Below are 14278 nucleotides of genomic sequence, written 5' to 3' on the forward strand. Positions count from 1 at the left end.
CCCCCAGCTTGTTTCCTTTGACAACTGCGGAAGAAAGTGCACGGGGCTTCCAGGCGAACCGTGAAGTTGCGTGTGCGTGGCAGGGTGCGTGGGAGTGTTTGTGTGTGCGTGTGTAATCCGATCCGCTCCGTCTGTCCCAATCTTCCTTGGAGCTTCCTCACAGGGTGGGCTCCACCTGCTGTGGTTAAGAGATTGCTCTTGAGTCTTTAGCATTTTGGGGGCAGTTCGGGCGCTGGGACATTTGAGGAAGATCGTCTAGTTCTTTTCTAAATCGGGCTGACTCACTGAGCCTCTGTAGACAGTGACTGGCTTCCGAAGAGTGCGTGTTTGCGTGCGTGTGACTTGCTGCTGCTGCTGAAACTCCCACGAAACCACAGGAGAAGCCACAAGCCAACATCCCCAAACCCCAGTTCTCAGAGAGGGTGGAGACTTGTACCCTGAGTACATCATCGACTTGGACTTTTTTTTTTTTTTTAAGATTAGAGCAAGCTCTTTGAATTTCCTGCACTGAGAGTTTTACCAGAATTTATTGCGAGAACATGACAAGTACTTCTAGCCCAGCCCTGCTCCAACTACTGAAGCTGATTTTCAAGGCTACTTAAAAAAAAAAAAAAATCTGCAGTGAACATTAATGGATTTCTGTTGTGTTTAAATTCTCTACAGATTGTATTGTAAATATTTTATGAAGCCGAGCATATGTATATATTTATATATACGTGCATATACATTAGTGGCATGACCTCTGGAAATCGCAGCTCTTGCTTTTGAGGACCGAAGCCGATTTTGCTTGATAAAGTGGCGCTGTGTATGGAAGACACTCGTGCATTTTGTTTTCTATTGGGACTCTAGAGGGGGGAGAAAAAATCACCTGGAAAAATCTGACAGGCGATTAACTACTGGAACTTGCAAATTATGTCTTTGCTGGCTGTTTTACTCGCTGCGTAAATATTTTAGAAAGTGTGTGGGAACTTTGCCTCCAGGAACTTTTGTTAAAGCCAAAAACTGAAACTCTCAAAGCAAGACGCAGACGAAGATAGTCTCCCTCGGCATTTGGATTCTTGTCGCCCACTTTTTACTGCACTAAACGGTCAATTACTAGGAGCGGGGCCTGGGTCTGAGACAGATCTACTTCATTAGAACTTTCCTCTTCCCGGACTCAACTTAGTCTTCCCTCATCCCCGCCCCTGTCCCAGCCCCCTGCAGCAATAAAGGCCTTGAACTTGTATGTTGGTCTCCCGGGAGCTGCTGGCTGAGGATCCTCGCCCCTGTCGCCATTTGGTAGGAGCTGTTTGCAAGGTCCTAACTCAATCGGCTTGTTGTGATGCGTATCCCCGTAGATGCCAGCACGAGCCGCCGCTTCACGCCGCCTTCCACCGCGCTGAGCCCCGGCAAGATGAGCGAGGCGCTGCCGCTGGGCGCCCCGGACGCCGGCGCCGCCCTGGCCGGGAAGCTGAGGAGCGGCGACCGCAGCATGGTGGAGGTGTTGGCCGACCACCCGGGCGAGCTGGTTCGCACCGACAGCCCCAACTTTCTCTGCTCGGTGCTGCCCACGCATTGGCGCTGCAACAAGACCCTGCCCATCGCTTTCAAGGTACTCGGCCTGAAGGGGTGTCGGGAGGGAGGACTGTCGAAGGCCGGCAGAGGGTAGTGGCCCGGCACGTGGGTCTGGGGGGTCTATGGCTAGGAGGGCGTGGTTCCCCCAAGGCCCCTGGTCCAGCCCAGTGCGCTCTGGACGCTGGGGATGCTGCGTTGCCCTGGCGACCCTCGGGGGACCCCGCCTAGGAGCGCGCAGGATGCCTCCCCAGAGGGCTGGGAAAAAAATTAGAATGCTTCCAAAGAAGTCAATGAGGGGCCCTAGGGAACTCCATACAGGAGTCCTGAGCTTACATACAAAGTAAGAAAAGTTGTGACTGAGCGGGGACGGGCCTGTCTCTTCCACGCTTTACACACACACACACACACACACACACACACACACACACACACACACACACACACTTTCTCTCTCTCCCTCTGAGTTGACACTCAACTGTTTGTCTTTCTCAGATAAAGACGTCAGAAAATAAAACCGAGATTCTGTTATACCTTCTTGTCTGTGAAAATAAACTCACGCGGGACCCTGTCCTCCACCCCCACCTTTCCCCTTCCCTGTAAGAATTAGCATGTCCAAAGTTCACAGCAGGCGTAGTTAAATTCTCCGAAGTTTTCTGCAGAGTTTTGGGAGCTGATAGATTGTCTCTGCCAGATGTCCCAAGTGTCTAATCCTGTGTCTCTTACCGGGAGCCTCCTTGAACTTTTTCCCTGGGCTCACCTAGATTAAGCTCCTGGCCAGGAAAAGTGACCAGGCTCTCTCCAGGAGCCCGAGGTCCAATCTGTGAAGATGAATTTTATGCAAGGCAACTACAGCCTCTCAACTCCGGAGGTCTTCATTCGCTTTTCACTCCTGATACTTCCCTAGCTTTGAACTGCCTTTGAAAACCTTGGCCTTCTGCAGAGATACATAAACAACCCAGGGCTGCTTTAAACAACCACTCCACCACCTTAGTAGCAAGCAGGGGAAAATACTGTGGTGGGCACTTTGTTCTTGTCTCTTGAGTGAGTTTAAGAAGGGGTAGATTTTCAGAAGAGGCAGTAAAATAATTTCCTGTTAATTTAAAGGGGGTAAAGAAAGTAGATGATACTAGCTGCAAAATTGACCTTTTGTCCCCAATTATTTTTTCTGAAATAATTTTCCCTTTTAAGAATCAATTAATTTAATGTAAATTTTTAAAAATTTTCCAAGTCTTTGCTAGACTCAACCTAATCTCAGTGAACAATGTTAATAATAAATATTGTCTGGGTTCACGGTTTTTAAGTTTTCTATATTTCCCAAACTTAGATTGTGATTTCTAAAACAAAACTAAGTTTGTAACTATTTGTATCTCTGGAATAGTCTCCTTTTTCACTCATTATGAAAGCAGGGTTTTGGGGGAGAGGAAATGAGGAAAAGGGGTGCAGTGGAGAGTTAGCTGCAAGATTCTTTCTCTTCCCTTCCTCCATCTACCTAAATTTGGGGTTCCATTTAAAGTCATTCTAATGTCTTTATATAAACTGACCCAGCCAACAAATTTCCTTAGCCTTGGTGTTGGGCCTAGGCTCACTCTTAGTTGGATGTAGTGGGGAAAAGATAAACAGATCATCAATCTAAAGGGTCATTTAAACCTTGATACCCCTGACACTCACAAGAAGTGGATTCTAAGGAGTTTGGGGCTCCATGGTTGGGGTGGGGGGAAAGTCAAGGTCTCTTCTGGAGTGTCCTGCCTCTGCCAGGGAACTCACACTCAAACAGATCAAAACATTAAATTATTAGCAAAAAATCTTCAGGACATCATGTTATATAGTTTCTCAGGCTACCACTATGAAAGTATTTTCTTTGAAGAGAATGAAAATTCATGTAATTCCTTTTAGCAGAAATCCTAATAGCTATAGTGGTTACCTTTGGAAATTTAAAAAAAAAAAATTCTGAGTCTGTAGGTTGCTAAAATATTAAGGGTTAGATCTCTAGGGGGGGCGGAAATGTTGAAGTAGATCTTGAGAACATTTAGGGGAGAGGAAGGGACAGCAGACCAGAGCAATCAGGCCACTTGATTAATATCTGTCAACGCTCCTGTCCTGGTAAAGATAGGCCTCTTCCTGAAGAAGACCTGCTCATTGCATAACTGAAAGAGGAGACACATTTTTCAGTGAGTGAGTAAATGCCAAAGTTAGGATAAAAAAGTAAATGAAACTTCAAATCGTGACTGCATTCTGATTGATTTAATGAGTGTTCCTGACTCCATTCTCTATACTTAATACTTGGCCACCCCATTCCCACCCCCTACCATTTCTACAAAAATTATTATTTTAATATTTGGATTTTAGTTAAGCCCCAATCTCTCTAAGAGGTTAATCACCCCCCAAAATGGTTGTATTCCTTATCGTAAAGAGGAGAAAGTGGCAAGACACGGTAAAAGTCTGATAGTGATGAAAAGAATTTTCTTCGCGTGCTTCTTCAGAAATCTTCCTAAACTCAATGGCAATCATTTGTTTTAATCTTTGCAAATTAAGGGAAATTTAAAATTATTAATTTTCTCAAAATAGATTAAAATCATCCTAATTGTTTAACTTGGACCCCAACCTGTTCCTTCTGCCCCTTCTGTCCTTTCTGTTTTAGTATAGGGGGAAAATGTTCATATTTTATTACTGAGAAAATTCTGAAATTTGCTGCGTATCAGACAGTATTTGCGGAAGTAGTCTAAAAAAGCTGGTTGGATGGTTTCAAGTATATTTTGGACTTGTATAATATTATGATTTGTTTAGACCATGGTAAACCATAGTCCAAAGGCATTTACATGCCTTCAGCAGGAACATTTAGAGGTAGCGGATGCTTGTAGTAACATTCTTTTCATAAGAAATCAGTGATGTTTCTGTTAGCAAGATCACCTAGGTATGCATTAAATATCATCATGGCTGAGTGCTAAGTTCCACTTCACAGCCTTCTTTGAAACACTGGAAAATTAAGGGATTTAAATGAAATGAGTTGTTAACTGTAATTTCAACCTAATTAGAGTTGATTTCAAATACCAATCTAAACTGTGAACGGGCTGGCCAAGAGTAGTATTGGAAGAAACATAGTGTATACAGAAAGGCTGATACTTTGCCCAGCTTCCTGATACTTTAAGAACAGAGAAGTAAAAGAAAATATGAGATATCTTTGCCAGCAAGTCCCATCTTGTCTATTTGGTCTCTGTGAAAATATAAATGTTTGTGTTTCCCTACCTATTGTTTATAGCTTTTCATCCTAGTCTTATCTTTTCTACTGTTTGACGTTAGGCAATTTTTTTTCCCCATTCTCTTCATACTGACCATCAATGACAAATTTTGTATCAAATTAATAGAAATGATTATTTAAAATATTTTTCTATAATCTATGTTTGCTAATAACTGATGGTATGCATTATTAATGAACTTTCCCTGGGTTTAATATCATCCCCCCCATCAACCCCCTCAGGGATCAATAAAAACCAAATAAGTGGTCTGTGAACACCCAAATAACTTTGATTTCTGCCTCATTTAAAAAGGGAGGGGGTAATTAAACTCCTAATATTTTTAAGCCTTAACTCCAGCATCAGCCACCTTTTATACTTTAGCTTGCATAATCGTTTTATTCTTGATTTCTTTCTACTTGATGGCAGTCTCCTGAATCTGCCAAATTACTACAGAGGACAGCATAGGAAAGAGGAGAAAGGCAGAGACGTGGAGTGCTGGGAAAGGAACCCCGGTAGGAGGAAGGTGATTTAGTTATAAAACAAGATTTATTTATTTTAACTTCTTTACCGATTCAGCCCCAACAATGAGTTATTCAGTTTGAAAAGCATGTCGTTGATCCAGCCCCTGTATTACTCAGTGAATGCTGAATTAAAATAGAGAAACTTGGGTCACCACAGGGAGAAGGGGAATGAGGAAGTAAAAGTATATGTTCAATGAGGGCATTTCAACACTGTGAGCTACTTTTACAGAGGGAAGTGAAAACCATGAAAAATGGGAAAATTGTCAAGTGATTGAAAAGTGCAAAATAAAGCAAACACATTTTGTAGAGATAGGGGGAAATGACAACAAGCCAATAACTGATTAGGGAGACTTATTTCATTGTGGTTATTTGTTTTTAAACAAAGAGGAATTGTCATATTACTGCTCTTAATTAAAAGGCAACAACAATACAAAAGCATCTATTATGGGGACTAAGTGCCTAATTAGAGGAAATTCAGGGAATAAATAGCAGTGTTTTAAACTACCCTTTAGAGAAAATAATTGATGGAATAACTAAAAAGAAAGATTAATGCCCCAAATCTTGTATAGCAATATAGAAGTTGGCTAACATAGATGAGGAAGATGCCTGCCTATAGCCATGTAGAGTTGATGATCCTGGAGCAGCACTGAAGGTAGAAGCATATTCATCTCCCATCAAGAGTCAATTCATTTACTGTCTTTAGATACTTAGCCCATTGTGATGAGTAAAATGACAGGCACCTGGAGGACATAGGGCAGGGGTGATGACTAAGAAACAATGCAGATAGGAATTTTGAGCAACTTGGCTTTGATATTGCACAAATGGATCTCTGGTGGCCTTATATCCATTTAGAGAGGACCAAAAATACAAGAACTTAGAAGGAAAAAAAATCTGTAACAATTACTAGGTAACACATAGCAGCCAGGAAATGGGAAAATGAATAATCACAGTGGATTTAAAGATTTGTTTCGGTTTTGTTTTTTTGTTTTTTTCACTGTCACCAATTCCAAAACAATACCACAAAGATTAAATACTTGATATCCCGAGCACAGATTTGCAGAGAAGGACCCCATGAGAAATGTTGGAATGTATAGGAACAAATACAACATAGAGCACACTGACTTGAAATTCTACAACCACATAAAAGAAAAAACAGAAATGATAGACAATAATAAGTGTCTAGACTATGAAAAGAGTCAAAGTGGGGGGGGGGGACTTAGAATTAAACAATACTGCATGAAGCGTCTTCATAACATGCTCTTTCGATCTTTTCATCCTGAAATTTACCTTTGTGGGTGTTTTGGTGTGGGTTTGGATTTTTTTTTTTTAATTTCCTGAGTATTAAAAATATTTCACTGATTGGCCCTGAATCAAGACCAGCAGTTTGATGGAACTATTGGTTTCAAGCAGGAGCCTAAAGAAATACCTTCCTATGGTCTGTTGGCCATTTCAGAACTTTGGAAGTGTAATGGTCAATTCATTAGAAAGAAACAGCTCAGTCATAAAAAAAAAAAAAAAAATTTCACTGAACAGTTATCTTCAGTAGCTCTGATAAGAAATCAATATCTACTCAATTATAAGAAATTCTTCCTCAAGATCCACCAGGTTTGGTGAAAACATCAGTCATCCGTTAAGACATATTCATTCACTGTGCTCACAGACATAAAAACATAATCCAAAGTCACCTCTGAATTGAAGGGAGTGTTTGAAGGGGGGGAGTCCCAGTCTTCTGAGATTTGTTGAATTAGCAATAAACAAAGGATATGTTTCTTTTTTTTTTTACCCTTATCTGCCAGAATTTAAATTTTACCTGCTAGTGAATTCCAAGATAATAAAAATGAGTTGTTGTTGTATAGCTGACCCTCCAGCTGGTTTTCAGAGACAGAAAATCACATGGGAGGAGATTGATTGTACATCCTTCTCCTTCAGAGCAGCTGGTAGATTCAAACCTTGGGCCTTTGGGATTGTAGCACAGTTTATGAGCACTGCTGAATGACAGATTACATCATTCAGGAACCATCAGTGCAGTGGTAAAGAACAAATTGAATTTTAGAAAAGTTTAAAGGGTTGAAGGTTAAAGTTGAAGTCCTGTTAGGCCTATCATTGGAGAACTGGGGGAGCAGAAGAGGGATTAGTTTATATATTTAGGAGAACAAGACATTTTGCCTCTGAAACATCAGGGACTACAAAGAGATGACTGGGAGGATGTAGTTTTCCAAAGTAGTTATTGTAGTTATGTTCCAATTGTATAGTGGGACCTATGGGTAAATAGATCATCATTTATGCATTTAGTTGTGCGTAACAGTGAAAAGTGAATGTTTTCGTCCATAACGCCTCTATTGTTTTGCTTAAGTTATATTGCTATTCCTGTGCAAACTACAACGTACTATTGAATAAAACTTCATTTTTTATCCATTACTGCACGGACTACATGTAAGTTTTTGCACACCCCCCTAATGTCTGAATTTGTCCCTTGACCGGTACTTAGGTGGTGGCTCTGGGGGATGTTCCTGATGGCACTCTGGTCACTGTGATGGCTGGCAATGATGAAAACTACTCGGCCGAGCTGAGAAATGCCACCGCGGCCATGAAGAACCAAGTCGCAAGATTCAACGACCTCAGGTTTGTCGGGAGGAGTGGAAGAGGTATGTGTCTGCCAGAATTGAACTCCTCATACAAAGTTTTTATATGGTAATAATCTTAGATTTCAAACTCTAGAAATTTCTCTGGTGGAATCCGTAGACATATCATTCTCTACAGTTGTTAACTGTTATATCAAGGTTTTTTAAAATAATTGCTTAGTATTTAATATTTTAAGCAGACTCTGACTTTATATTGTTGCTTGTAATTCTTGAATTGATGTTAAAACTAATTTAGAACATGCAAAGCATGGATACGTGGCAAATGATAGATGGCTTATAATAATTTTACATGTATGATATTGAAACATGGTTTGATTTCCAGCAAGTATATCTTTTTATGATAAAATATGAAAAAAAATCATACTAATACTATCCTGGTTTAGTCAATTTGATGTCACTATGATGTTCTTAATTATGTTTCTTCTAAATGGAGGGGGCCAAACAGTTATCATTTTAATAAAAATGAATATTGGATTATCCAAAGGAAATACTCTCTAGTTTTATTCCCCATTGTTGTTAGTCCACGTTCAAAGAATTAAGTCAGAAAGAGGAATTTTGAATTATTTAATCATCTCTGACTTATTTTAAAGCATTGTGTACTTTCTGTATTATAAGAACTATAGCCATAACCTATAAACACCAACAAGTACTAAACGTCTACTATAAAGAAATAGGGTAGCTTATCACAAAGCCTCAGTCAGCTTTATACATTGAATAAGCTTGTAAATGGAAGTTATTTCAAATATTGCAAAAGAACTTAGGATGAATACCTAAATGGCAGTAGATTATTCTTACACAGAAAAAAAAAAAACCCAAAAAACCAAACAACACAAAAGCATAACCATAAAGTATGTCACTAATCATCACTCTTCATAGAGGCATTCAGAAACTTTTTTTTTAAAGCCTGTGTTCTCAGGGAACTTGATTTGTCCAAGGAGAAGAAATATGTTTTTAAAATTGTTTTTGCCATTGTTGTTATCCTAGCTCTCTAGAGCGTTTTCAAAATAGAATAGCTGGAGAAAATAAAAACTTATAATGTGATTAAAAATATATGTTCACAGCACCAACTATGTTAATAATAGGGCAATGCAAAGAAAATTATATCCACTTATTGAAAGTATGAGTGATGCTGAACTGTATAAAGGCACAAGTCATTAAATGGGTTCACTCGTTATATTAAGAGTCCCCACCTTTCCGTAAATGGAATTTGCATTATGATTCAGGGATATCTGTTTAGAAAACATCTTGCTGGCTTCAGAGGAGTAGCTGGCTGAGTGGGTGAGAATCCATTGCAGAACAAAGACCCACAGCCTCGTCCTTGCCTACCAGCTTGAGGAATGATCTTAATTCAATTTTTGTGCATTTCTACGACTAGTAATCTCTAGCTGAGCCTCATTTGTTCCTCCAGAGAAAGTATCATTATCATAATATGCATCTATGTGGATCTCTGTGTCAAGTTAGGGTTGTAAAAGTTTTGGAAAGTATTTAATGGCCCATGCCTGTGACTTTTCCCTATAGAAGTCTACTAATGGCTTTCTGACGATGTGCAATAAGTTGGTGATAATCAAGAAGGAGATTTTGAAAGCTGTGTCCCTCCTTTCCTGGCTCTGAGGGCTGCCCTGAGCCCCTCATTGGCCATTGCTGTTTTGAGTGGGTGACTAATAGTGCTGATGTTTACTTGGGTAACAGTGAACTGTTTCCCCAAGGTGTGGATTGTTTGCCTTGGGCTGCTTGATTTGTGCCAGCATGTCCTTGAGGCTGGGCTGTCTTCTGATACCCTGGAACAACAACAAAAAAAATTAATTGAAATGCCCATAAATGGACAATATTTGTTTTGAGCAGGAACTGCTTCCCACGAGTGATGATAAGCAATCAAAAAGACAGGACCCTAATTGAACGTTTGACCCAATTATGGTTACCCTGTGTCTTGCTGGTCTGCAGTGAATTTCTTTTGGTCAGTGCGGCAAAACAAAATGAGCTGTCAAAAGGCCCGATTTGACGCTAGCTTATAATTTTTCTCTATAGTCGTAAAATACAACTTGATTCTGCTCTTTCAACCGTAAATGTCAACATCAAAGACTGCCAGATATTTTTTTCCAATTTACTTCCATTACTAAGAGAACAGTGATTCTACCTAATTTTGACAATTAGCGCTAATCTCTCACACTGATTCATAGTCCTTTAAAAATTTCACTACATTTTATTTTGAGAATCTTAAAAAGTATCTACTCCATCATTTTCTGTTTTTGAAAATGAACCTCTGAACATTCCATCAGCATTGACAAACCAGGGAGTCCTGGATGTGGGCTCATTTCATTGTTTAACTTCACCTTCTTTCCAAGGTCACTGGTCTCAGTGGGCAAGCTAGTGTCCTGTTCAGAATGAAGGGTGGAAGGAAAAAGAAACAACCCATCAAAACCATTGTTGTCAGCTGATTCCAACTTAGGATGGCCCTCCCTATGTATGCAGAGTAGAACTTGAGTTAGCATGGCCAGCCAGCAGCAGATTGCCAGGCCTTTCTTCCGAGACTCCCCATGGTGAATTTGAACAATCAGCTCTTCTGTTAGCAGTTGAGTGCTTTAACTTTTACACTACCCAGGGGCTCAGTAGAAGGAAGAAAAGCTCCCTTTTCTTTCACCAGCTGCCAGTCTGTGCAGATCGTAAAACCTCACAGAAATTGCCAGAGGTTCAAGAAGGAAGGATTTTTCTCTGTTCTACAAAACCGATCTGTCTGGGCACTGGCTGATGTCCAGAATCACAGCTCCTAACCTCGGGTTCAGCCACGACTGGGAGAACCTGCCCTTCCGGCTCTGACGGCCTTCTTGACTACATGCCAGCCCCAAAAATATGGGTGAAGGCCTTCTTAGCCTGAAACCTGTCTTTTCTTCCTGTCCCTCTCACTTCTCCTTGTCAGCTGAAATCTCACTCAGGGTCTATCTCACCCTTGGAATTCTCTGCTTTTGATGGATTATCATGCAAATTGATCATTCCTTTACAATAGAAGGAGAGATAGCAACTGGAGGAGATGAGAGATAGCGTGTTCTGGGAAGTGGAACTAAATTCCAGAGGTTAGATTGAGCACACAGGTTTTTGTCCAGAACATTCACATTTAACCCAATGTTCCCAGCCCATCTACCACCCACCAGAAAAATCAGAGTTCATTCTAATAAGATTTTGTCTAAGAATTCTCTGGTGAGGTTAATTAGAAGCAATTTACTTCAGTGTCACTACTTTTGATACAGATGCCACCACTATTTTCAATTATGAGAAAATGTGCATCCTTGGCTACAGCTTGGGAGAGTTGAGATATTTTAGTGACAAAATTTGTGAGCTCTGCACTGGAGAATTTAATCAGTTGGAAAAGAACCTATCAATCAGCAAAAACAGCTTTAGTTAATTTATTGTAGAACCAAAGAGGAAATCTACCAGACCTTATCATTAACCACACCAGAAATGAGAGAATCTATTACAGACTTTATTCTCATTTTTCTTTCTAAGAATATAATTTTTAATCTGGGAACAGCATAGATAAACTTGAAAAGCCTTAATAGGAGCTCTCTCCAAAAGTTAATATGAACACACATGTATATAGAATTTTTTTTTTTTAATTTGACAGGATTTTATTTTACTTGGGTCCCCAACACACAACCACCAAGCAGCAGTCCAGAAATCAAACTACATACTGTATTGGCAAATTTGATTGTAAAGACCTCTTTAAAGTGCTAACAAATCAGATTATCAGTTGCAATACATGGTATACTCAATATTTTTCATCAGCACAATTAAACTGCATTAATTTTTCTGTATATAGAATTTTAAGTGTGATTGCCTTTTAAAGCTCATCTGTGGGATTTTCCAGGGATCTGTTGGCCTCAGGCCAAGATTTTGAGTTTCGCCTCCATGGTGGAAGATCAGAGTAGATACCTGGGGAACGTAAATAAATAAATGGATAGAAAAGATAGTCTTCCATCCCATGTTCTTTTGGTAACGACTGCTTTTCACTGTGGAGTCCTTGGATGGTGCAAAGAAAGAGTTAACACTCTTGGAGGTTCAAGCTTGGAGGTTCAAGTACACTCAGAGGCACTTAGGAAAAAAGACCTGACAACCTGTTTCCAAAACTTCAGCCCTGTTTAGTACAACTCTACTCTGGCACATGGTTGCCCTGAGTTGAAGTTGGCTTAATGGCAACTGGGTTTGGTTTTAATTGTAGCCAGGAACTGGTTTGTATAAATGGGGAAATAGATCTCATCCAAAGCACTATCCCAGGCCTCTTGATGGTCATCAGGTCATTGCTGGCAAGGGGTTAGTTAGGAACAATGCATCTGTAACTAAAGGACTGTTTCCCTTTCAGAGAACTCACTACTCCAGCTGCAGAACCACAATCTGCTATTTACCCCCAAGTTCGTGAAGCCACGTGCTTTAATGTGGCCCTGGTAGATGAGGTTAATTTCTTAGAGGAATTCATGTTTATGTTGACCTCCCTGGCAACTTTAATCTTTCCTTTCTGAACAGTACTGGTTCCCAGTGCTTTTGTAAATGAAATTCTTTCATGATGTTCTTGTTCCCAGACATAATATTTATCCTGTCCCAATCTGGGTTGGTGCATATTTGTATACTGTTCATTGCTTAAGGCATTTTCATTCTTAAACTAAAGACTGTTTTAGATGACGAGAAGGTCCATTTAGGAAAGGATCAACTGTATTCATGTTCCAAACGAAAGGAGAGATATCTTTATGTGGAGGTTATTACAGAGAAATGGCTTGAATGACTCACAGTATTATCACAGGCTCCAAGTCATTCTCTGTTGGGTCATAGATTCATAAGATGATGGAAGGAAAAAATTCATCTGAAAAGTTCCAGGGTTATTTATAGATAACATTAAAGATATAAGTTCGTTATCAGACCTCCTGGGAAGACTATTAAAAAATAGAAAGAGTTAAAAAAAAATTTAAAAGTGGCCGTAGACTTGTCAGAGAAGTCTGCTCCATGGTTTTGGGTTGTTTGTTTCCAACAATTTATTTTATTGTTATTGTTGATAAGAATATAGAAAGCAAAATCGTGCACAAATTCTTTAGGAATTTTCCAGTGGCTGATGTCTCAGGAAACAGATTGCCAGGCCTATCTTCTGAGGCACCTCTGGGTGAACTCAAGCCTCTAGACTTTCATTTAAAAGCTGGGCAAATTAAGGCTTTGCACTACCCAGAGGAAAGACAAATGAATTCTAGGAAAATCAGTTCTCTAATTATCCCCTCCAAATGCCTTCTTTCCCCTCATTTTTTACACACACACACACACGCTGAAATCTTAAGACAGATTTCAATGTGGGCAAATGTGGATGAAAAAAGACCCACCTTCTATATGATATGTCAAATCTCAGTATCACCCACCCCAAGCAAATGATGCTTTAGGTGGTAAGTCAAAGTTATGCCCGTGATTCAATGCAGAGTTCTTCACCTTCAAGCAAATTTCTCATTCAGTATGATGTCTGCCAGTGAAAAAGCAGCACCATTTAAAACACACGGCTCTCCACATCCCCGCCACAGCACTCCCTGCCCGGTCAAAGCCAGCAGTGGCATAGCCATGGCAAAGACCACAGAGGGGGGGGAAGAAAATCTTGAAAATGTTACAAGTGCCTGGAACAAGCTGTTTCACAGTTTATCCCTTCATGGATTTCTTGCTGATTTTATGAAGTGCCAGGCTTTGCTGATGGTGTCAGACAGCTTTTTTATTTGAGGTTATTTGTAGGAACCATATTTTACAGTGGATGGTCAGATGCTGGACTTCACTCTCCATCTCCTGCCACCCTCCTTTGCATTTGGTTTAGGCAGTTTCTTTTGGTCTGGATAGAGGGCTCTCAATCAGAAAGCGCCTCTCAGAGAAAGAATGGTTGAGTGATTTTTAGAGCTTCCTGTTTCAGCAGCAAGCGCTATAGACATAAACAGCCGCCTAGCCAATGGCTGTGACGTGGCTCTGGTTCTAATAAATCAACTTTGTATTTTCTTTTTGTGCTGGTTGGCGAGGGGCAACAGAGGGTGGAGAAGACTGGTTTATGGAACAACATATTCTAGGTTGTTTTTCTCTTTATTTTTTTTCCATTCTAATGAGAAATTACTCGTGGGGGGGGAAGAGATGGTATACTATGCAATACTTGTTTTCTTTCTATTGATCATGAGACAAGTTGAGATCACAAAGAAGATGTTTGTGAACAAGCTCTGTTAGCATGTTGTGATTGTTAACCAAAAGGTATGCAGTTCAAGTTCAGTAGCTGCTTTACAGAAGAAAGATGGGTAATCTTCTCCCAATAAGAGTGAAATATCTCAGTCACAAA

General features: G+C 40.2%; 1 protein-coding gene across 3 annotated transcripts in view; it reads left to right on the top strand.

Annotated features, from left to right (window-relative positions):
* Window positions 1-14278, top strand: part of RUNX1 (runt-related transcription factor 1) — a 370084-nt gene that overhangs the window by 228468 nt on the left and 127338 nt on the right. For 2 of the 3 annotated variants that reach the window (XM_006886732.1, XM_006886734.1), the window contains exons 1-2: window positions 534-1591; window positions 7797-7953. In XM_006886732.1, coding sequence (XP_006886794.1) covers window positions 1322-1591; window positions 7797-7953 — 427 coding nt within the window. In that variant the 5' untranslated portion in view covers window positions 534-1321. Of the gene's footprint in view, window positions 1-533; window positions 1592-7796; window positions 7954-14278 lie in introns of those variants that run through there. The other variant, XM_006886733.1, reaches the window with a different exon arrangement.

Source organism: Elephantulus edwardii, unplaced genomic scaffold, assembly GCF_000299155.1.
Source record: "Elephantulus edwardii isolate Elephantulus edwardi_28Jun2011 unplaced genomic scaffold, EleEdw1.0 scaffold00051, whole genome shotgun sequence".
Classification (NCBI taxonomy): domain Eukaryota; kingdom Metazoa; phylum Chordata; class Mammalia; order Macroscelidea; family Macroscelididae; genus Elephantulus; species Elephantulus edwardii.